This window comes from Protobothrops mucrosquamatus, unplaced genomic scaffold (assembly GCF_001527695.2).
Source record: "Protobothrops mucrosquamatus isolate PMUCROS unplaced genomic scaffold, P.Mucros_1.0 scaffold45, whole genome shotgun sequence".
Taxonomy (NCBI): domain Eukaryota; kingdom Metazoa; phylum Chordata; class Lepidosauria; order Squamata; family Viperidae; genus Protobothrops; species Protobothrops mucrosquamatus.
Window position 1 is genome coordinate 1,217,180 of NW_015386427.1, and position 23,809 is coordinate 1,240,988.

Consider the following 23,809-nt stretch of genomic DNA (forward strand, 5'->3'; position numbering starts at 1 on the left):
GCTACAATGAATGTGGCTCCTTAGCCTGGCGACGCACCTATTCTCATAATGAAAAATATATCTGCCCTCGTCATTCCAACCAGCATGATTCCTGTGACACAGGTACATTTTGTGGAGATTGGAAATGTGTGTTTTTCAAATCCTATGGACTTTCACTTAGACCTGACACTATACCGAAGAATGATGCTATAAAAACAGTGTATATTAGTAGATTGCCTGCCAATGATACCTGTTATCAACATACCTGTAATTTAATCAATCTTACTTTTCCTGTGCCAGGCAATTGGCTCAAACAACAGACTTGGAAAGGTGTCCAGGATGAATATGATCTTGGCATAGATGGCACAGGAAATGACCCATCCATAAAAATAAAGATTTTAGTGACCCAACACAATCTGGACCCCATCAGCAACACACTATTTTATTCTTATTATCAGGAGTTTCAAAAATTGGAACAAATGGTAATACCAACACAAGCAAAAAATATGTTTCTTACCCTTGCTCAAACTATTGCCAAAGAACTTAGTGTTAAAAATTGTTTTGTATGTGGGGGAACAGGCATGGGAGAACAAACCGGTACCCTTCGAGTTCTCCAGTTAATAACCTACATAGCTGCCCACCACGCCAACTATTCTTATAAACAAACAGGGGAAGAGATATGGGCAATCACCACGAATTTAGTAGGCAATATTTGCTATCAAAGAAATCAAACAGCAAATCGCACATTTAATGCAGGTTCTCTAAGGTGTCTAGGTACATGGAACAATGGCATCTGGTGGTCAGGGGACAATCAAACCATCCCAAATAAAACCCTAGAAACCATGCCAAACATTACCTTCCTCTCAACTCCAGAAGAAAATATTGAATGGATAACACCAGATGGTTTATATTGGGTCTGTGGTCAATTTGCCTATAACAAACTACCACCAAGATGGTTTGGTTCTTGTATTTTAGCAACCATCCGTCCCAGCTTTTTCCTATTGCCTCTTAAGCAACGACAGGATTTAGGTGTCCCAGTCTATGAGAACATTGGCAACATCAGGAATAAGCGAAGTACCAAAAATATACACAAAGGCAAATGGATAGATAATGAGTGGCCTCCAGAAAGAATTATCCAATATTATGGACCTGCTACTTGGGCCGAAGATGGAACATATGGCTATCACACCCCGATTTATATGCTTAATCATATTATAAGATTGCAAGCTGTTGTTGAAATTATAACTAATGAAACTATTTTAGCTATGAAGCATTTAGCCAAAGAAAGCGCTTGCTCACGCACATATATTATGCAAAATCGTTTAGCTTTAGATTATTTGTTAGCAAAAGAAGGAGGTGTATGTGGGAAATTTAATCTTACAAATTGTTGTATTGAAATTGATGACAGTGGTAATGTTGTTGGGGAAATTGCTGATCGCATGGTAAAAATTGCTCACGTTCCTGTCCAAACTTGGAACGGCTTTGATTTTCATGAAATGTTTGGTTCTTGGTTCCTCAAACTTCCTGGACTCCAAGCTACTGTAGCTTTAATAGGAATGATTGCTTTAGGTTGTATTGTAATACCCTGTGTTTTACCCATTTTTGTAAAAATCATGTCAAATAGTTTATCTTTGTTAGCGGAAAAACATGCAACAGCTCAAGTAATGGCTTTATGGCAACGCTCTGACCCAGTCCGATATCATCTTTTAACTATGGAAGCTGACCATGATGACATCAACACAGGAGACAGACTGTCCCATCCTGAGTTATCAACTGAAGGAAAAAATAATACATTTAAAGCCAACCCATTTATCGAACTGACCAACGAATCAGAAGATAAAGATGACTTGGCAAACATTAGTCTGCATAGTACCAGCAAGTATGTAATGCAACCAAAAGACTTTTGGGATTAAGCTTAAAAAACAAAAAAGTAGGAGATGTTGGAACATAGCATAAGTCACTCCATCTTGTAACCTTCAGTATGCTAAATCCTACACTCCTTTATGCCTACGTGTTAAGTTGCAATTTGCAGCTGTACACACGTAGGAACAGAGAACAAAGGGACAAGTCAAAAGAGCTGTCTACACAAGCTATAATATTATCACCTCCTGATAAGACTTCCCAATGTGAACCATAATTGTAACTTTTACTGTGACCCGTTAGCCGTATATGTCATGTACTAGATAAAGACACATTTTGTAAAACTCTCTCCCTGTTTGCAACCCCCGGCTTCCCCCTGCTTGTAGCCTTCTGCCTGCAATTTGCTTTGTTATGTATGATAATAAAAGAGAACCCAGGGGGGAGAAGAGAGCACTTTCTCTCAGACTTTCTCTCGGACTTTCTCTGACTCTCATTCCGAGGCAGCTTTTGTCTGTCTCATTTTTTACCATGAGAGTCCGTCACAACATAGTAATAGATCTCAGGGAGGAGAACCTACAGAAGACCCATCATCAGAAAAAATGGATAGCAGGTCAGAAACTGTAAACATAAAGGAGGAGAGACCTGACATAAAGAGTGAAGACACAGAACCACAGGAACAGGTGTTACCAAGGAGGTTGGAACAAATTAATAAAGGAGTATCTCCTGATAGATACAAGGCAAGTGAGGTTAGAGTATGTAGTATGTGTTATGAACCTCGCAATTACCAATAAATGATGTCCTTACTGAACACAAAACAAGAAAAATGAAAGGAAGACATGGACAGGGCATCAAGTGTTCTCGTCCATGAGATTACCAGTAAGAAAAAAGGCCCTGGATAAGTAGGTATATAAAAAGGTGTTACAAAAATAATGAACTGCAATACAAGGCAAGACTGGTAACACAGGTATTCAGTCTGAAAATAATTTGGGTGATATATTAATGAAACCTTTGAGTTACAAGTATCGAAACTGGGTAAAGGCGTTCTGATTAGCAGCCATTCAGCTCTAAATGGGAGGAGTGTTAAGGTAATTATAATTTAGTAGCTGACTGGCAGAGATGATATACAGAGAGTGAGTCAGCAAAGTATTTTGGGGGTATTATCCCTTTAAGAGACTGTCTGAGGGAAATGACAGTTGGAATCTTTAGCACACTTGAACCGTTTGTACATTGATTGCCTGCCTTGTATTCTGTATGCTCCCTGAATGTTGTTGTTTCATGTTGTATATTAAACCACAGTTCTTTTGATAAACCACTGTCAGATGTTTGTGATTCTGTGTTGTCATAAGAAGAAAACAAGAAAAAGGCTGCAATAATTTATATACTTTTAAATAACAAAACCAATTACTAAACCATTAAAAAAGTGCCTGGATAGGAAACGGAAAGAGAGACTTCTGGTTTTGCATTGCAGCGGAACAGACGCAGGAAGGCAGAGTTCTACCTTCCGCGCCCGCTTTTGCCCTGCTGGGGGCCCTAAAAAGGGCCTAAAGTCAACCCAAAGAGGCAATGAAGAGGAGGGGTGCCTTGTTGATCACGGAGAGATGGTGGTCCGTTCAATCCGAGGAAACCCCTCCGAACAGGCAGGGGAAAGACTGGCTACATTCCTGTGGCCGGCCATTAGCTGCTGTCAACTGAAGAAGAAAAAGCACCAATTAACACATCGTAAACAGCATGTTTGGAACTGGGTGAGAATATTGATCCTTTCTTTACTATTTTACAACTGAATTTCCTGGGAAAGGCTCCCAAAAAGCTAAAAACCTCTGAATGTGAACAGAAGCGGCATTTTAATTTTATAGAGGACAGAAACATACAATACTGAAGTGGAGGTAACATAAAACTACAGTTTTGATAAATTTGAGAACTGAGATAACTGTTAAGATTTTCTCTTTGAAAAAAAGAAAAATATTGAGGCGAAGTATAAGAAAGCAATCCTTTATCTTAAGAGTGGAAAATGGACTTTGAATGACATCTAGTGATTGATTTGTGTATAGCACTATAACTTGTTTCCTGGCTGCTTGGTGACTCCTTGGGAGTCTGGGACTGCTTGGGAGAACAGCTGGCAATAAAGGGAAATATTTTGGTATACTTATCACCCTAACCTTCTTGGATTATAAATATCTACTGAGCTTGGACTTTTAATCTCAAGAGCTATTGGGAGAGAAAGAAAAAATTGACTTTAGACTATAGCTGGGAGAGACTTTTGAGCTGTTTTCAGGGTGGTTGTTGAACACTTTGGACATTTTTGGATACCTGAAACAAAGGATAACTATAAAATATTGTTTTCAGGACTGGATCTATACTCTGGAACCTATTGGATTATAAAGACTACATATAAAGACCAGAAAACTAGATGAAATTTTGATCTATTCTTATTGAGACTGGTGATACTAGAGCAGACATGTCAAACACAAGACCGGGGGGGGGGGCGGATGTGGCCCGCGAAGTGGTTTCATGTGGCCCGCGAAGCCATCCTGGAAACAGTGAGGGAACGACCCCCGCTGCCTTGGCCCTGGCCCAGGCCAGCCAGGAGCCAATGTACAATTTTGTGGTGGCCATCTTGGCACTTGCCCTGGTGGACCATGCCTTGGCACTTGCCCCGCTCCCACCCCCTTCTGCCAGAGACCCTCAGATCTATCCCACTCATGCCCAGGCCCCCACAGTCACCTTGACATGAATGTAGAACTGGCCACGCCCACCCAGTAGGCCACACCCACTCCATCCACGCCCACCCAATAGGCTGCACCCACTCTGGCCACACCCACCCGGCCCCCCAAGGGCAACCACAATGCTGATGCGGCCCTCAGTGAAATTGAGTTTGACACCCCTGTACTAGAGGATCTCCAGGAATTATGCCTCGAGAAAAAACAAACACCTTCCAGAAGGAAATATACTCTATGCTACAATTAATTCACCAAACAATTGTTGCATATAAAGAGGCCATAAAAAGAAACCATAATGAGTCTAAAAACAATTTAAATAATATAAATGAGCAAATTTCCAAATTAAATCTACAACTAGAAAGTCCCCAGACAACAGAGACTTCTGGTCCTACGTGGTAGCGACTGGTCGCGGGCTTGTGGACCGCCGCACCCCTGCGGTTAATTTTCATCCTGCCCGGAGACCCTAATGGGTCGAAGCCACACCGGAGAGGCGGCGAAAAAAGAAGGGTGCCCCGGCGACTCTGGAATGATGGCAGTCATTCCATTCATCTTGGGGAAAGCCTTCTAACCCGACAAGAGAAAATCCAAAAGAATTAACCAGCACAACAGTAAACAGCGTGCTTGAAACTGGGTGAGGAATCTGATTTTCCTTTTTCCATTCCACACTTAATTTCCTGGAAAAGATCCCCAAGAAGCAAAATACCTCTGAAAGTGAAGGAGGGACTTCTGCCCCACCCTTATACTAACAGAAGCGGCACATTAAAATTTCCATGGAGGATCAAAATATATGGTAGTGAAATAAATTTATAAATTTGAAAGCTAAAATTTAATTTTGGACAAATTTAAAATTGTTGAATGGTTAAGACTCTCATTTTAAAGACCACTCATTGTTCATATTGAAAACTAAATAGATGCTGATACCTAATGGTGGATGAAGATTATGATAGTTATGATCTCCATAGAGAACTTGCCAAAACATCAGAGAGAAAAGAAGTTATAAGAGAAGCGGAAAAGAAGAAAAAGAAAAAGATTTTCAAGAAACATGGAAAGGCAAAAGCCTCATATAAAGACATTTTATTCGATTTACTTCTTATACCTACAGCAACAGTCATGAATATATGAAAAAACTTTTTGATTCAGCAAAACAGATTGACCAAGAAAGATACTGGTCAAAGGAAAAAGATTAAAGTGAAAATTAAGAAAATAGATGATGGGATCTACCAGAGAGAATATTTAAAAAAGAAACATTTGTTTGAATATGGTTAAAGAAATAGAAAAGATTCTGAATACATATGTCATTCTAAGGAAGATGTTCCTTAAATAATACTGTATGCTTTTTTTCTCCTTTTTATTTTATTTTTTGATATAAGTAATATAATACTATTGAAATGGCTTAGATGAAGGAAATGTTTTAGATAATTAAATGTGTTTGAATTTAGGGAAATTATAAGGTATAAAAAAGAAAAAAATGTTTTGAATAAGAGTTAAAGGATTAGATGACTAGACACATTAAATGGAATATTTAAAGATTAAATATATTTTTAATTATGGTTAAAAAGAATAAGAAATTTTGGGAATGAATATATATTAGCTTAGGACGAATATATATTTTAAGTAGTATTTTACTTTTTATGTTTCTTTACTCTTGCTCTCTTTTCCTTTTGTTTATTGTTTTTACCTATTCTTTAAGAAATATAAAAGTGTTGAGATGGTTTATATGGGAAAAATGGATTTAAATCCTTAAATGTAATTAACTGTTGAGAAGATCTTAACTAGCAAGAATACTCTGAACTTTGTGGGAGAAACAAATCTAAATAAGAACCATAACAGGATATAAGATGAGGCAATCAGAATGATTAGATAGAAAAGAAATATTATATTGATGTGATCCTTATTTCTAGGAATATTGGGGGAAAATCATATATGTAACTGTTATTTATCAAAATAATAAGAACTGTTTTAATTCAAGGTTTGCAAAGAAGACATTTTGGGGGAAAAGGGGAAATCAACTAAATGTACTATGTGGATTATGGATTATAGAAACCAATTATTAATGATTTTTCTTTACAAATGTAAACCCAGCAAACACACTGTTTACCAATTATTGTGATGTATGTTTAAAAAAATCAATAAAATATATGGGGGGGAAAAAAGAAAGTCCTCAGACAACAACTACAAAGTATGAACAAATAAACCAGAAATCAGAAGACAAAGCAGAGGAAATGGATTTAGAGACAGAAAAGATAAAAGAAGGGAAATAGAAACGGCTATATACAAACAAAATACTGGAAGACTCAGCCATAACAATGAAAATGCAGAAGACCCTTTACTCCTTAGGTCTGCAAAATACACGTGATGGTAAGGCAGAAGATTTTAAAAAATGGAATATAGAGCTGTTAGGGGAAATGTCACAACTTGGGAGACAGGGAATGAAAAGAGAAACTGAGGGAGAAGGAAAGTGGGAGTTGCTTAAGGAATATAAATAGGTGGAATTCCCCCCCCAAAATATCCTATTTAAATTGTCTTCCTCATGCTAAGCAATTTTCACAAAAATAGAAAGAAAATTCCTGGGCGATTTAATTGCCCTGGCTTGGAAAGCTACTTGGCAAAGAAAGAAAGTGAGAGTTAGATGTAAAAAAAGAGAAGATTTGACCTTTTTAGAGGGGGCATTATATGTTTAAATACTTGTTTGAATAAGATTAAAAGAACAGATGACCCTTAAATATAATTAGACTTTTATAATGAAATATATGATTTAGAATTAAAATAGCATTTTTCTTCTTTCTTTTTTTTGATATGGGAAATATGAAAATAAGAGTATTAGTATGAATAAAATTTTAGCTATATAAATGTAATTATTCTTGAGAAAATCATAACTGACAAAGGTATTTTAAATACTGATGGGAAATTAAACCTTAACAAGAGCATGAAAAACAGGATATTGATTTATCAGTTGATGTTATTGTTATTTTTATAATATTAGTAGAATATAATGAAGATGCTTATATCTAACTTTGTATACATCAATAGTACCAAAAATTGTAACTGTGTAATGAGGGGGAAATGGAAAAAATATGGGGACGAAAGGAGGATCAGGGAAAAAATATTGGATTGTCTAGTACTGAACAGATTTATATTGACAAAGTTAATGTCAAATATGTGAATCCAGACAACATATTGTTTACTAAGCACTAAAGACTGTAATTCTTAAAAATCAAGAAAACATTTTATTTTAAAAAAGGAAAAGGAAAGAGAATAAAGGTTGATTTGTGTTTGAATTCAGTTTTGGATTAAGTTTAATGGTTATCTGTCAAGAATTCCAGTTTCATACTAATACTTCAAACTATAAAATTCACTTAAAAAAACCCTCCTAATTTAGACATTAAGAACTGGCAGTTTTCACAAACTGGCATAGTATTTGGATGAAGTTTTTCCTATCTCCTTCTTTAAGAAATATCAACATAACAAATCTATTTCAGAGTGGTAAGCCCTAACTTCAACACTATTTAGTTAATCCTTAATCTTTTAACTTTCAGTTTCACCATCAACTAGTCAGGTCCAAAGCTTTCACATATGTTATGTGTTTATTTATATTCAGTTTTCAGACTATGGTAACCTGTGGTCAAGATAAACAAAACAGCAGCAGAATATCAAATCAAAAATAAAATCAATGAAACCATATCCAATCAGCAACAATTCCACTATGTATGAAAACCAGGCATGAAAACAAAAGAAATCATTACACCTAATATCAAGACTTCAAAAGAGAAGGCAACTGTGAACAAGAAATTCTAGATCGGGGTCCCCAACCTTTCTGGGTTGGCGGCCCAGTGGGAAAGGGAGGGGCAGGCACCTTTATGCGCACATATGCACATACGCAAATGTGGCTGTGTGTGTGTGTGTGTGAACGGGGCCATGAGCATGCGTGCTCCACAAATGGGGCTACTAGCACTGGTTCACAGCTTGGCTAGCACCAATGCGAGGCTCACAGCTTGTGGCTCGGCTAGCGCCGGCACAAGGCTCACAGCTTGGCTAGCACCAGCACAAAGGGAGGGTGAACGCGCACACATGTCCAGCCACTCACACGGCCCAGTGGCCAAGAGGCCGCAGCCCGGTAGTGGGCCATCGCCCATAAGTTGGGCACCTCTGTTCAAGATAGTTACAAAACAGGATAACAGGAAAGATATTAGATCCAAGTATCATTTGATAATTCTGGAGACCAGCCTTCGAAGTTGTTCTCAATGGATGGGCAATATTATTAATATAATTAGTAATATAATTAATATTATTCCCCTCCCCCTTTGCTAATAGTGAGCAGAGTCATTCAAGAACAAGGATATCAACCTTATTTATATTTATGTTTTACATGACCATGTTTTTGTACTTCATTATACATTATAACTGCATAAACCCCAGTGATGTATAAATAAAATTGTGGGATAATACATGAAATACATACACTTTAACATGTATGTAGAAGTGGCAAAACTAGTACAGGAAGTCGACTTACAACAGTTCATTTAGTGACCATTCAAAGTTGCAATGGCACTGAAAAAAGTGACTTTTGACTGTTTTTCTGTTAGGACAGGGGTGTCAAACTGCCGGCCCACGGGCCAGACACGTCACAACAAAACCGTGCCCATCCCATTGCCGGCAATGGGGAAAAAGCTCCGATACGTCACGCAACATCACATGATGTCACAAGTTTGACATGTTAAGTTAGGACCTTTGCAGCATTCCCACGATCATGTGATCAAAATTCAGAGGCTTGGCAACTGGTTCATACTTATTACCATTATTATATCTAAAGGTCATGTGATCACCTTTTGCGACCTTCTGACGAGCAAAGTCAATGGGGAAGCCAGATTCACTTAATCAGTTTACTAACTTATCAACTGCAGTGATTCACTTAACAATTGTAGCAAGAAAGGTCACAAAATGTAGCAAAACTCACTTAACAACAAAAATCTTGGGCTCATTGTGGTCCTAAGTTGAAGACTATCTGTACTTGGTCACAGTATCCAAGAAACAGGGATAATGTTGCATTTAGCAATACCAGCGATACCACTGACAGTTTGAATAGCAAGAAATCAAGGATACAGTGAATGGAAATGTAAAGAGGAAAAACTAGGACGTCTACCTACTAAACACTGGCCTTCTTCAAGCCAGCAACACTTTCAATAGTGTTCAGGGTAGAGCACATTAGCTATGAAAAGTCACAGAAGACTTATTGTTCAGCCTGTTAAAAAGCAACTTTAAAAATCCCGTTCTCTGTCACAAGAAACCCCAAGTCTGTGGTTTAATACCAGACATTGCAGGCCATGTCCCGCGGAGAAGTCCCCGCGAAGAAGCCCCAGAACCCGCTTTGGTCTCTGCGGTGCCTCTATGCGCCCCGGGATTCGAAGCAACTTCCAAGGCCCAGCCTAAAGCCAAGAACGACCCAGACGCGCTTCTTTCTTCACCTGCTCAACGCCGAGGAAAGCATAGAAGTTTTGCGGTACTTCCTCCACGAGGTCGAAGAGCTCCAAGTCGCCGGTCTCCCAGGCGAAGGCGAATGGTACGAGCAAACCAAGCACCAGCAGCTGCGGCCAACGCAGCCCCGTCGAGGGGCGTGCGTGGCAGCACAGAGCGCCCTGAGGATTCTCCCGCATCCCCTCTCCAAGGCTGAGTTTAACCCAGAACAGCTGCTACTGCTGCGCCGCAGCTACACAACCCGGCAGACGTGGCCAGAAAGGGGACTGCCTTCCTATTACGCATGCTCCGCTCGCCACGCCGGTTCCGCTCCTCCCTCCGTGAGTCCCACGAGGGAGAACCCAGGACGGGGCCCGGCCAATGGGCGATCGCAATACAGCGCGTCATGAAGCAGAACAACCACAAGACATGGGAAGAGGCCTGCAAAGAGGCTCTAAGTTGGCTGCTCAGGGCGGGAGAAAAGGAAGGTGTTAGAGCTACGGTAGAACAAAAGGAAGGGGCTGGGACGCTGTTTGGACGTGAGGCCTCCTCCGGAGTGGCAAACTAAACTGACCTTGTAGTGAAGGGTCAGTCTATTGCAAGTCGCATGAGATAACTTGTTGGATTCCTTGTTACACTTGCACGTGCTCTCGATCCTGGAAAAGCTCTGAGTTAACCATTCCATGGCATCTGATGAAGTTCAAGAAAGCTTATAATTTTTAATAATCTGTTAGTCCGAAATATGCTACCCGACAGATGAGGACCTCAGAGAAATAATGTGGGTAGATGTCTGGAATGCTGCTGGAGAAGGATTTGTCTCAAGCCTGACCCAACATTGGTAAGAGTTCAAGCTTGAGCTACACAGTGACCGTTTAAGAGGCAAAAATAAATAGTTTGCTGTCCCAATTGCATCACTGAATGCTATCCAGCAACCTTTTATAAGGTGACTTGGTGAAGATCTTCACCAAAACCATATGAAAGTCTGCTGTAAAAATTTTTTTTGCCACATTTGGTGGGCAAAGTCACTCAGAATCCAGATGAGCTGACTTGCAGCTTTTGAAATAAGCTGGTATCATATTGATCTTATTATTGGACACAGCCCTCTACAATGTTGATTGTATCCCTGGATACATGTATCCCTGGATCCTTGACCCCATAGTTAAAGCCATCTGTGAGAGAAGGTTGAATTTGAGCAATACTCAAGTCAAAAATTCTAGAAAACTTTAAGAACTTATATACTATTTGTAATCTAAAACTGGAAGTCCTCAGTTAACAAGCACTCATTCAGTGACCATTTGAAATTACGACTACTGAACAAGAGATGATTATGACTGGTCTTTGAAGTTCTGGTCATCCCAGCACCCCCTTGGTCATATGATAGTAATCTGGCCATTTGGCAACCAGCAACTAGCTGCAACATATTGCAGTCATGTGATCTCTATTTGTGACCTTCCCTATTGACTTGCCACAAGCAAAGTCAAGCTGACAGGGAAGGTTTCAAATTGGTTGGGTAAGTCTATGCACCCTCCCGGAGCTTTGTTGTGCTTGCACCATGCCACTGCAGCCATTCATGTATTCTCCCCAGCCACTTGTGCACCCTCATGCACCTTCCCCCCAACAGCAGCCATCCCAAGACCCATTACCCTTATGACTTCCTGCCAGCCATACACTCTCCTTGGCCATGTGCACACCCTCTCCTACCCAGCAACAACCACTTCAAACCCCATCATACCTGTTTAGCATCTTCCTGGCCACTGTGCACTCACTCACTCCCTCTCTCACCCGGCAGTAGCCACCTGCCTGCTGGCCTGCTTGTAAGGTACCTGAGATTTGCAACTTCCTCTTGCTTTCCCTATTAATTTTGATTTTAGAAACTGGCAAGAGCTTGCAAAAAGGTACTCATTTAGCAATGTCAATGGGAACTATAGGAATTGTGGTCATGTGACATTGCAGATTACAACCACATCATTTAGCAATGGAAATTATAATTTTAATTACCATTATAATTCAAGGACTCTCTCTAATCTCAAATAAGGAATCAAACCTAATAAATGTCTACTTTTTGTAATTAAAGAAATTACAGCATTCCACAGTTTTTTCTACGAGCTTCCAACAAGCAAAATCAATGAGGAATCCAGCAAGGCAGGTTGCAAGTCACTCCAGTAAGTCACTCATACCCTCTCCCACTCAGCGACAATCGCCTTTGGACCTGCTGCACCTATGGGCAGCTGCCATCCATCCAGCCACTTTCCCTTGCTCAGTGGAAGGCAACCCCGCTCTCACACTACACTTGATCAGTCATCCAGCACTACCGGACAGCAACCACATATCTGCCCACCAGCCTACATATGAATTGCCTTCACAGCTGACCGGAAACTGAAAGGAGGTTCTCACTTAGCAACTCATGATACTTGCTTAACAATGACAATCAGGAGTGCCAGGATTTCCATTGTCAAGCAATGCAGTTGTAGGAGATGACCAGGCTGAGCCCAAGGGAGAGGTCAAATGCGTCATCAGTCATGAGTCCCTGCACACCCACAAGAGATCTAAGTCCAGCCCAATTTGAATCTTTCTTAACTCCTGCTAATTTCCCTTGACCGTTAGTAGCTCAGATTCTTATAGACAGCTTAAGCTTGCAATAAATCTTTATACTCATTTAAACTGCCTGAAACTCCTGATTTCCCTGGCACATGACATTACTCACCATACCAAAAATTCCGGAATACCCTGGCCATGATCTCAGATCCCAATGCTACAGCACTAGCAGACAAGCAGGCCTCCAGTCTGTCGGAAGACGCCAAAATGCAACTGAAAACGAAATCAGGAATCTTGCAGCCAGTTTTCAACAAATGATGCAGCAAATGCAAATCCGAACTCAACAAGGCATTTCTCTGAAACCACAACCACCTGCTTCACCTATCCAGGCACAACTACCTGTTCCGGCTATACTCATCCCCAAGTCGCCTGGCTGCCTATCACAAAGATTCACTGGTGAGCCTGATAAGATGAGAACATTCCTAGCACAGTGCAATGTGTTCATCAGCACCGACCTGGGGAGTTTCCAGTAGAGAGATCAAGAGTCTCCTTCTTCCTCACTCTTTTTATTGACTTTGCTGTTAAATGGGCATTTCCATTGATCAGAACCAGTGATCCCATCCTAAATAGTTACCCAAACTTTCTCACTAGATTTAGAGAGAACTTTGGAGACTATTCAGATAGAAACCGCCAAACAACACATTTTCCAACTCTGCCAGGGCAATAATTCCATGATATACCCTGAAGATTTCAAACTCATTGCAGCAGATCTGGAGTGAATTGAGTCAGTTTTAAGAAGACAATTCAAGAAGAAGCTTAACAAGGCCATAATCACATAACTGATACAACAAGGTATTCCCCAGTGTCTATAAGACCTCTGTCTAGCCACTAGAGCAGCTGAATCTTTACTCGCTGAACTTGAAGCATTTTTGGCAGCCCTAGCCAACCACTTCCAAAGCTGATTTCCCCTGTCACTACACCTAGCCTCCCTGCTCTCTTTGATTTAGACGCTGAAGAGCCGATGCAAACTGGAGCACCCAGACAAGCTTCAGCAGTTGAAGAACAGCAAAGGGGCAGAGAGGTTGCCTTGTGTTTCTACTGTGGAGAGGCCGGTCAAGAATTGTCCTACTAAATCTCCCAGGAGAGGCAACAGACAGCCTGGCAATGTCTTCACTATCCACCACCTGGACAAGCCCCAAGGCCAGAGAAATGTCCCCCCTCCATAAACTCACGGGGCGAGGCACCCAAGCACTGAACAGAGCTCAATTACCTCCAAACATAAATAGAATTTAATTCTATCCTGACACCTCCCAGTGGTCAGGAAACCACTATCCCTGTTTTGATAGATTCTGGGTCAACTTCTGACTTTATAAATCTAGTTACATCCAGAAACTTAAGATCCCTATAGTTTCCCTGAAGACTCCATTGCTATGGTGGTCGAATTTTAAAAGCAGGCCCCATTACTCATGCCATAGTGCCTTTGAAGTTAACAGTAAATCAGCAGTCTGAAAACTTAACCTTCTTCGTAGCTGAATATATTGATCTTCTACTAGTGCTGGGAACCACTTGGTTACAACATCACAACCCTACTATTAGGTGGAAAGACTGACATCACAACCCTACTATTAGGTGGAAAGACTGGTCTATTGCCTTTGAAAATCCTGGATGCCTTTCTCACTGTGATCAGCCCTCCGAAGCCCCTCACCAGCCCTCCCTAAAAGTTCACAGAAAGAATCCCAATCTGCCAAGTAAATACTCAGACCGCTGATGTTTTCAGAGAGGAGGAAGCCTGGGTCCTCTCCCCACACAGAAATTGCAATTGTACCATAAATTTGGTCCTGGTACCAAAGTTCCTGCCAGGAGACAATACCAAAAATTTACTGCAGGTAATCCTCGACTTACGACAGTTCATTTAGTGACCATTCAAAGTTACAACAGCACTGAAAAAAGTGACTATTTTTCACACATGACCATTGCAGTATCCCCATGATCACATGATCAAAATTCAGCTGCTTAGCAATTGGCTCATATTTATGACAATTGCAGTGTCCTAGGGTCATGTGATCCCACCTTTTGTGACCTGCCAAAGTCAATGGAAAAGTCAGATTCACTTAACCATGTTATTAAATTAACAATTGCAGTGATTCACTTAACAACTGTGGCAAGAAAGATCATAAAACGGGGTAAAACTTAACAAATGTTTCACTTAGCAACATAAATGTTGAGCTCTATTGTGGTCATAACTCGAGGACTACCTGTACAGAATAAGAAACTTTAAAACAACATTTGGACTCTTAATTTTCAAAAGACCCTCTGTCAGAGCATGCACAGTCTTATTGCGCTGAGGTAACCCAGGAGAAAACACAGTAAACAGTGGTCTATATTAAATTGTGGTTTATATTACAATATCTACAAATATACTAGAAACAAAATACATACACGTGATAATTCAGCAAACTCCAATATACAGCAATTGCAGCAGGAAACGGACAAGAGAGAACACAGCATTAAAAGCCTTCCCTTTTATACTCAGGCTCTTAAAGGGATACACACACCTGCTGAATCATCCTTATGATTGCATTATCCACCTTACATTACATTACATCATTACATGAGCTGTTTAGCCTTTAAATAATTATCCTGACACCTTCCCAGTCTCCTGCCTTGGCTTCCACCTTCTTTGTACCCAAGAAGTAAAACCCCAATGGGTCTAATAATGGTGAGAACCCCCCACTGAAAGTGATCCATAATTACAAGGCTTTAAACATAATGGTCTCACAGTAACAACATTATCCACTACCGTTAATTCGAGACCTATTAGATAGACTGCAGAAAACACGCTTTTTCATGAGACTGGACCTCTCCAATGCTTACAATCTCATTTGAATCAAAGAAGGCCAGGAATACTTAACTTCCTTTGATATAGATACAGCAAATTTGAATACATAGTGCTGCCTTTAGACTGTGTAACACCCCAGCCATATTTTCCAGATTCATGAATCAAATATTTGCAGATTTAAAAGATACATTCATTGTCCTATATTTAGATGATATCTTAATCTACTCTGAGAATGAGGCTCAGCACACAGACCATGTGTACACACTTCTCAATAGACTAAGACATAATCACCTCTTTGCCAAGCCAGAAAAATGTGCCTTTGATTTGCAACAATTAGATTTCTTGAACATGGATGAGCTATTTTAGACTGGGAGAATACAATTTTGTACAAACCAGAGTCTTGCTTCCAGAGAAGATGGTAATGTTTTTAGATTAGGAATCAGTATTCTCCATCAGATCCTACAATATTTTCTTTCTGATAAGCATTTATTTACCACTCAAATTGCTATTACTATAACCAGAAACAGGTAATTATTTTGTGTCTTATTTATTAGAGATAGCTTATTTTATTTGTCTGAATGGCACCCCATCATCATCCTTCTAAACTGAGTTTAGTCAGATATTTATTAGAAAACATGATGGCTATTTTAACTAAGAGAACAAATAAAAGCAATTAAAGGCATTGTTAACATTGAGTTATCAGTTTGAATGTACCTAAAAACAGAATATTTCAGTTGAAAGATCATGAGATGGCAGTGGATACATCTAAAATTGATTGATTATGAACATTCTTCATGATCAAACAGTGGAAGACTTACTCTCACTGGAACAGTTTATGGTTATTTAGAACAGGGCTTTTCAACCAGTGGTACGGGTACCACCTGTGGTATATTGGCACCTGGCAGATGGTACGCGTCCATCCTAGAAAAGTGGTAGTGGGGGAGGGGAATGAGCTGAACCGGTGGCAGCACCGCACAAGCCTAAGGGAGAGATGGTTGGAGCTGCAGGGCTGTCAGGGCTCAGCGGATGCGCCAGGATCAATGCTGCTTTCCAGCTGATCGGCGCTTCTTTGAGACTGTCAAGGCTCAGTGGAAGCGCCAGGATCAGCGCCAGGCTCCAGCTGGAGCTCGGTGTTGATCCTGGTGCTTCTGCTGAGCCCTGAAAAAGCACCAATCAGTTGGAAAGCAGCACTGATCCTGGCACTTCTGCTGAGCCCAGAAGAAGCGCCGATCAGGTGGAATGTTGCAGCATCTCCAGGGTCTTGTGATTTACATTCAGACACTTGGCAACTGATTCATATTTATGACAGTCACAGTGTCCCAGGGTCATGTGAAGTGACCAAAATCTGCTGCAACCACCCAGCAGACAGGGGGAATAAAAACCAAACACCCCCAGCCCAGCCCAGCCCCGCCCCGCTACTTTTTGGGGGGGGTCATCAAGTTTTTGACACCTTGCTAGGCGACTGGTGGTACTCGGATATTGCCATATCCTAAAAGTGGTACAATGGGTGAAAAGGTTGAAAAGCCCTGATTTAGAATTCCAATAGAAACTGAGAAAGACCAGCTGGTTCTCTTTATGAAAGCTCTGAGATGGGAAGGTTTGTATAACGATTACAAGATAAATATAGAGTGGCTTCTTGAAAGGGCTCCTCATTTTTGTACAGCTGATATGCCTCTCCCCCACTCATTGTGAAGTTCCTTGAGGAACTTGAGGAATAAAATTTTACCGAAAGTTGATTTCCTCAAATAATTGAATGGGGAGATAAAAGTGTGATGTTTTTCCATATCACATTAAGGAAGACAGAGAAAGGTGATCAACACATCGAATGATATTTTTAAGAGAATAATCTGCCAAATTTTATCAAATTTCCAGTTTTGAAGTTTTAAAAAAGGCACTCAGAAGTCATTTCGTAAGAATGAAAGTTAAAATGTTAAATCTCTTTAAGCTCTTATTGAAAGAAGAGGATTTTTAAAATTATAAGATTTTGCTACTATGCTTGCTTGCATTCAAGTTATTACATTTATCTCTAGTTCTTATATGCATTTTGCTTGTTATATCTATATGTTTGGGATACAGAATAGTTTACAGATTTACAGGTTCTTTTACAGCTTTACTCTGTCTTCCCTTCATTTCCTTTCTCCCTTGCTTTGCTTTTTCTTCCCCTACCTCTAAATACATCTTCATTACTATGGTAGGTTTGTGTGTTTCTTTCTTTTTTATTGATTGTATGCCATCAAGTCATTGTTGACTCTTAGTAACCACATGAATAGATTTTCACATGACAATTTGCCCCTACCCTGTTTTATCAGATCTTCCATCCATGCACTCATGGCCACTGTAGCTGAATCCATCTATCATGCTGCTAGTCATCCTTTTCTCTTTCCTTACACCTTTCTAAGAATTAGAGCTTTCTTTTTTTCAGAGAGCTGGGTCTTAACATGATATGTTTTTCTCTCTTTCTTCCACTCTCTTTCCCTCTGCATTCATTCATTCATTCCTAAGCAGAGCAAAGGACCTACTATATTTTATAGGTCTGTTTTCTTGCTATTTACAAGAGGATGTTAAGGTTTTAAAATAGGTTACAACATTATTCAAGCTGTTAAAAACCCAATTAAGGCAAGATTTACATTAACATTAAAAACCTCTGACAACATCCATTAGAATCAATGCTTTGCTCAAAGTTAATATCAATAAGATGTAACAGCCACAACCTCTTTGGATTCTGGAAAAGATTTTATAAGTTTTTTTGAAGTTTTTATGATGAATTGCTTCTTCACCCCCTAAATCATCTATATGTAGTAATTCTATGACCCTTGCTTCATTATAGGTAGTCCTCAGGTTATGACAAGCAATTGAGAGCAGAATTTCCATCACTAAGCAATGCAGTTGTAAAGTGTATGTCATATGACCAATCATTTAGCAACTACAATCTCAATTTCCATCATAACTCCAGGAATGTGCTGGTCATTAAGTAGGAAGAAATGGGAGTCCCAGGCAAGCAGGCAAGCATGCGGTGGCAATCCCAGCAATCCAAGTTGCTATCATAACTCCAAAACTGCATAGCTCATTAAATGGGAAGAGGTGAATCTCAGATAAGCAAGCCAATGGGTGCTGTGGGAAGGCAAAGGGTTGCTGCAGGCAGGCACTCCAAGGCACTGGAGAATGGCAAAAACAAGATAAGGTAAGGTAAGGTAAGGCAAGGCAAGACAAGACAAGACAAGAAGACAAGACAAGACAAGATAAGATAATCTTTATTGTCATTTTTTACTGTGGGCACAACGACACACATTAAAAATGAAATTTAATTCCCTACTCTTAAAGTGAATACATACATGACACACCTAACTATATACAACATATGTATAGACCTATACCCCTACATATACATAACATATGAATATTAAACACTGTCCATCTTGAATATATAACGGAAGGAGGAAGCTTGAGAGTTCACAAGGTTTATACTGTATGGAACAAAACTGTGGCTGAATCTGGATGTTCTGCTTCGGATACCACGGAGCCTCCTCCCAGAACAAGGAAAACAGATTGTGAAGAGGATGTGTTGTGTTCCAGACAATCTTACGGACTCTGCTCAAGCAATGCTTCTGTGCTATGTCCTGGATGGGAGGGAGGGAACTGCCAATGATCTTTTCAGCCATCCTCACCACTCTGCACCGCCTTCCTGTCTGAAGCAGTGATGCTTCCAAACCAGACTGTGATGCTGTATGACAGGATGCTCTCGATCGTCCCCCTGTAGAAAGTGGTAAGGATAGGAGAAGGAAGATGTGCTTTTCTCATGCGATGCAGAAAATGCAGGCAATGTTGTGCCCACTTCACCAGTGTCTCACTGTTGAGCGATCAAGCCAGCCTACTTGTTAACTGCACACCCAGGAATTTGATGCTGGTAACCATCTCCACAGGTGAATCATTAATGCACAGAGAAGTGTGGCTGTGCCTGCCTTTTCTGAAATTGACAATGATCTCTTTGGTTTTTCTGGTATTTAAAACTAGGCTCTTCTCCTTACACCAGTTCACTAACCCCTCAACCTCCTTGCGGTAAGCACCATCATTGTCATCATGAATAAGGCCCACCACTGTTGTATCATTTGCGAACTTCACAGTATGGTTGGTGGCAAACACAGAGAACCGGTTGTTCATATATTTGAATCCCACCACTGGTTAGAAGATATTCCAAAGTACAGGGAGGCCAAAATGAATTGGGAGCAACTTCCTGCCAACTTTCCCATTGACTTTGCTTAAGGGAAGCCAGGGGGGAATGTTGGAAATCTTGATCACAAGGTCTCAGCTTACTGCAATGTTGAAATAAACAACCAAGCACTGAGGACCTAGATCAGACATGTCAAACACAAGGCCCGGGGTCCGGATGCGGCCCGTGAAGTGGTTTCATGTGGCCCACGAAGCCATCCTGGAAACAGTGAGAGAATGGCCCCCTCTGCCTTGGCCCTGGCCCAGGCCAGCCGGGAGCCAATGTACAATTTTGTGGTGGCCATTATGCTGAAACGCATTCAGTCTTAGCTCCACAAGGCTGTCTGGAAACAGTGAGGAACCAGCCCCTGCCGCATCGGCCCCGCCCCCTGGGTGCATGCTGGGGAGGTGTCACCCTTTGTGAGGAATGAATGCACTATTGCCTGGAAATGGCCAGCAAATGGCCCTCGCCTACTTCACATATCCAGCTTGATGGGCTCTGGGGGAGCGGTTTCGGCAGGCAGTGGGGCGCTCTCCTCACAGCGCCGAGAGCTGAGTTGGACGGTGCGAATCCAAAAAGAAGCATGAGGCCGCCCAGCTCCCAGTCTGCCCAGTTTCAGCAGGCAGCAAGGTGCAAAACTGACGAGCTTCGCACCGCCTGGTTCAGCCTCTCGGCGCTGTGAGGTGAGCGCCCTGCTGCCTGCTGAGACCGGGCAGGCTGGGGGCTGAGCGGCATTGCGCAGGTAATGTTGACTCTCACGCTGCCTATGGCATTCCCTCTCCCAGAGCCCACCAAGTCAGATATGTGAAGTAGGTGAGGGCCATGTGTTGGCCACTTCCAGGCGATGGTGCATTTCTTCATTCCTCACGAAGGGTGACATCTCCCCAGCTGCATTTCTTGCCTGTTTTTCTCCCTCCCTCATCTCAAATATTTTCCCACCACTCTGTACTTAGGAAGGAAGGAAAGAAGGAGAGGGAGGATCTGAGGAAATCCTGCCTTAGTCCTGGACCATAACCCATGTTCTGGTCCATATGACTTCTTCTAGAGCTTTCACCTTGAAAAGATCAAAGGTTCACTTGCCACTTAACATAAAATATTATACAATCTAATAATTATGAGGGGACGCATGGTTGATACATAGGTTATGTAGGTCATTAACCATCTAGTTGGATACAGATGATCTTCAGAGGATTCCAGAGCAGATTTTAAAAAGTTGGCACTTCCATCACTGCTCATGACTTCCATCTTGAATTTTTTTACAACCCCCATCACTGCCCCTCCTCCTGCAAAGTAATTTCTGAATGTATGAGTTCCTTTTCCTAACACAAGAAAAAAGCCAGGGCACAGAGAGTAAGGAGCTGCTAGGCTTTCCACCTCATTCACCTTAGACTAGGACTGTTTAATGTATGAATTTGTTTGAAAAATAAGTGCTGGCTTGTAGTGCATACCCACACTGCTTATATTTGCCATGTATTTCTCCCCTTTAATTCCTTTATTCAGTCGTGACAGTAATATATTGTTCAGCCTTGACAGGAAAACATGGAGGTTAACAAACTGTGCCACGGTCCCTTTAGGTTTTATAAGGAAGTTGTCAGGGCAGACTTTGAAAACAATTCTGAGTAAACTGCATTGTACATACTATGCAATACATGGTTAGAAAGCATTTTGCCCTGAATAATACAATTCTAATAGGACATCTGATTCCATAATTTAACAAGTGACAAGACTCAAATTTTGACTGTGGTTTTTTTTCTCATAAAAATTAGATAAGATATACTCGTTCTAGTACATGTTTTTTTCCTTTGCAGATTTCAGACTTAACAAATATGTCATTGTGTTATGATGGCCCAAACCTGTTGCATCTATTGACTTTATTTCAGTAATATGCATCCAGCTTCACAGAGCATGATACCAGTTATTCATTGCTAAATTTCACAAATATTTCCATGTAGACTTCATCGATATTTGCAGTTTTTTAAAATGCCATTTGACCACAAGGGGGCAAGGAGAAGTTTCTCTCAGCTCATCTCAACCTCACAATAATCTTTACATTGTTTTTTGCCTTAACATGGAACATGTAGTGAATCAATGTTGTCACAAATATAGCTTTTACTTAATATTGTTATAGCATTTTTTTAAAAATTGATATTGTTATTATGGGTTTGATACTATTTTACCTTCTTGGGAGCTGTCCTGGAGTATTAACAAACTTTTAGAAAACTTTCATTAAAGTTTTATAAATGTAGTGATAAGCCTTACTAAACACATAGGTAATATAGTCAAGGCTCGTGTATCATATTAAGCCAGAAAATGAATTATTTGCTTTTGGTTGGCTTATTATGCTATATGAACTCAGTCATTACAATTTGTAAATCATTGTACATGGCTTGATATGCTGTATGGGAGTTTCTTAGGTAATACTCAAATATGACAGCCTGAAGCTTACAATCTCTTATTTATTATTTTCTAGAGCTCCTTCTAATCACAAATGCTAAAAGTCTTTGGTGCAGTTCCCCTCAGTTTTCAAGTAAGACACTCGTAAATATGTAGTGCCAAGCCTCTACAATAAGTTTAAGATGGTTTGCATAAAATAATCCTCCCAATTTCTCCCTCACCCCTCCAGGAAAAAAATAAAATTTAATTGCTCCTGTCTACATAACATGGTCCCACTTACTATGAACATCTCTTTGCTACTGGGTTTCTCAGCTTCCCAAACAATTTTGTTTTGGTCACCAAAAAAAACACCCTCTTTATAGTTTTTTTCTCATATCTCAACATAGCAAATTACTTGGCCTTTAAAAATTACTTAGCTTTTTTTTGTAATGCATATAACATGTCAGTGTGACAAGCAAATAAATGTGGAGACTTTGCATCTACATAACAATGACTATTATTTACATAAATATGAAAAAATATCAAGGTAATATCACAAGAGAATTGTACTAAATAGAAAGTGTTAGAATGGAGGAATAAAGTAAAAAGATTAATGCAACTAGAATATTCAAAGGAACATAAAATAATAAAGCTTGCACTATTTCTTGTGCAGGTTTAAAAGTCATGTTAAAGACACCCTACTTTAAGGACTTGATTCTTTAAGTCAAAAACAAACCACAAATCATATTTTAACAGAGTTGTTTTAAGTTAACTGAACTAATACTATTAATTTCTCTGAAAACCTAATCATAGTAATTCAACATTTGTGGAAACCCAAACATTCTGAGTAATAGTACATCAGTTAAAAGAGATTGTATCTTTTCGCCTGGAACAAAGGGTAAAATGTAATATACCCTTCAGATATTGATCTCTATTGACAGACCCAGACGCTTCCAAGCTTAGCCCACAGCTCTGTTCTTAGGGAGCTTGCATCCAAATTCTACCTAGGCCCAGACTCTGCTCAACTTTTGCAATCAGATGTTAGCTCAGCTATGACTTGTCCAATATTCTAAAATGGATTAAATTAATTGGATTCCCCATCTAGGATTCTGGCTGGGGAATTCTGGGAGCTTATATCCATACATCTTACTGCTGCTAAGATTGAGAAATACTGCCCTAAGATAATATTCTGCTTTCCTCTTTTCCTGTCAGTTTTTTCATCATGAGTTACATAACTTGCTATAGTTTGTATATATTTGTGTGTGTGTGTGTGCTGAGTGGAAGAATTTCTTGCATAACTATTTTTATATTTCCTGTTCTATTTTCCTTCAAGTGGTTAATCAGATGTTATTCAGAGGGAGATAAAATTGTTGAGTGTTTTCACCTCACTTCTCTAAGTTTCAGGATTTAAAACTGAATCTTAAAGAGAGACTCGTACTTCAATGTCATAAAATAGTCCCTTAATTATAAAACCTCATTTCAGTTCTAACGAAGTTGTTGCTAGTTCAATATATTCTTTTTTGTATTTAAAAGGAGGAATTCTTTGATTTATCCTAAAAAAAATGCTGGAAAGGAAGGTTCAACTTCCTGCATTGGCTGAAGGATGGTAGAATATTTTAGACTGGGCCAAAGGGTGAAGAAAAATGAGCTTTCTGAAACACTCCAGATTTAGATCCTTCCAGCTGCCTTGCAATGACTGTTTCTAACTGAACTGGCTTTCGAACCTCCTCTCCTTCTTTAAAAGGTAGGGTTTGGGGATGAAGAAGGGATTTTGAATGGAATGTTGGTAGGGATGATAGAAAGCTAGGTTTTGTTTTTGTTTTTAATTTTTATTAATAATACAAAATT

The 23,809-nt window shown here is 40.1% G+C and overlaps 1 protein-coding gene across 1 annotated transcript in view; it reads right to left on the reverse strand.

Moving 5' to 3' along the window:
• Positions 1-10,297, reverse strand: part of DNAJC1 (DnaJ heat shock protein family (Hsp40) member C1) — a 131,642-nt gene extending 121,345 nt beyond the window's left edge. Inside the window, exon 1 of the mRNA XM_015811557.1 lies at positions 10,019-10,297. Coding sequence (XP_015667043.1) covers positions 10,019-10,207 — 189 coding nt within the window. The 5' untranslated portion in view covers positions 10,208-10,297. The remainder of the gene's footprint in view (positions 1-10,018) is intronic.
• Between the last annotated feature and the right edge of the window lie 13,512 nt (positions 10,298-23,809).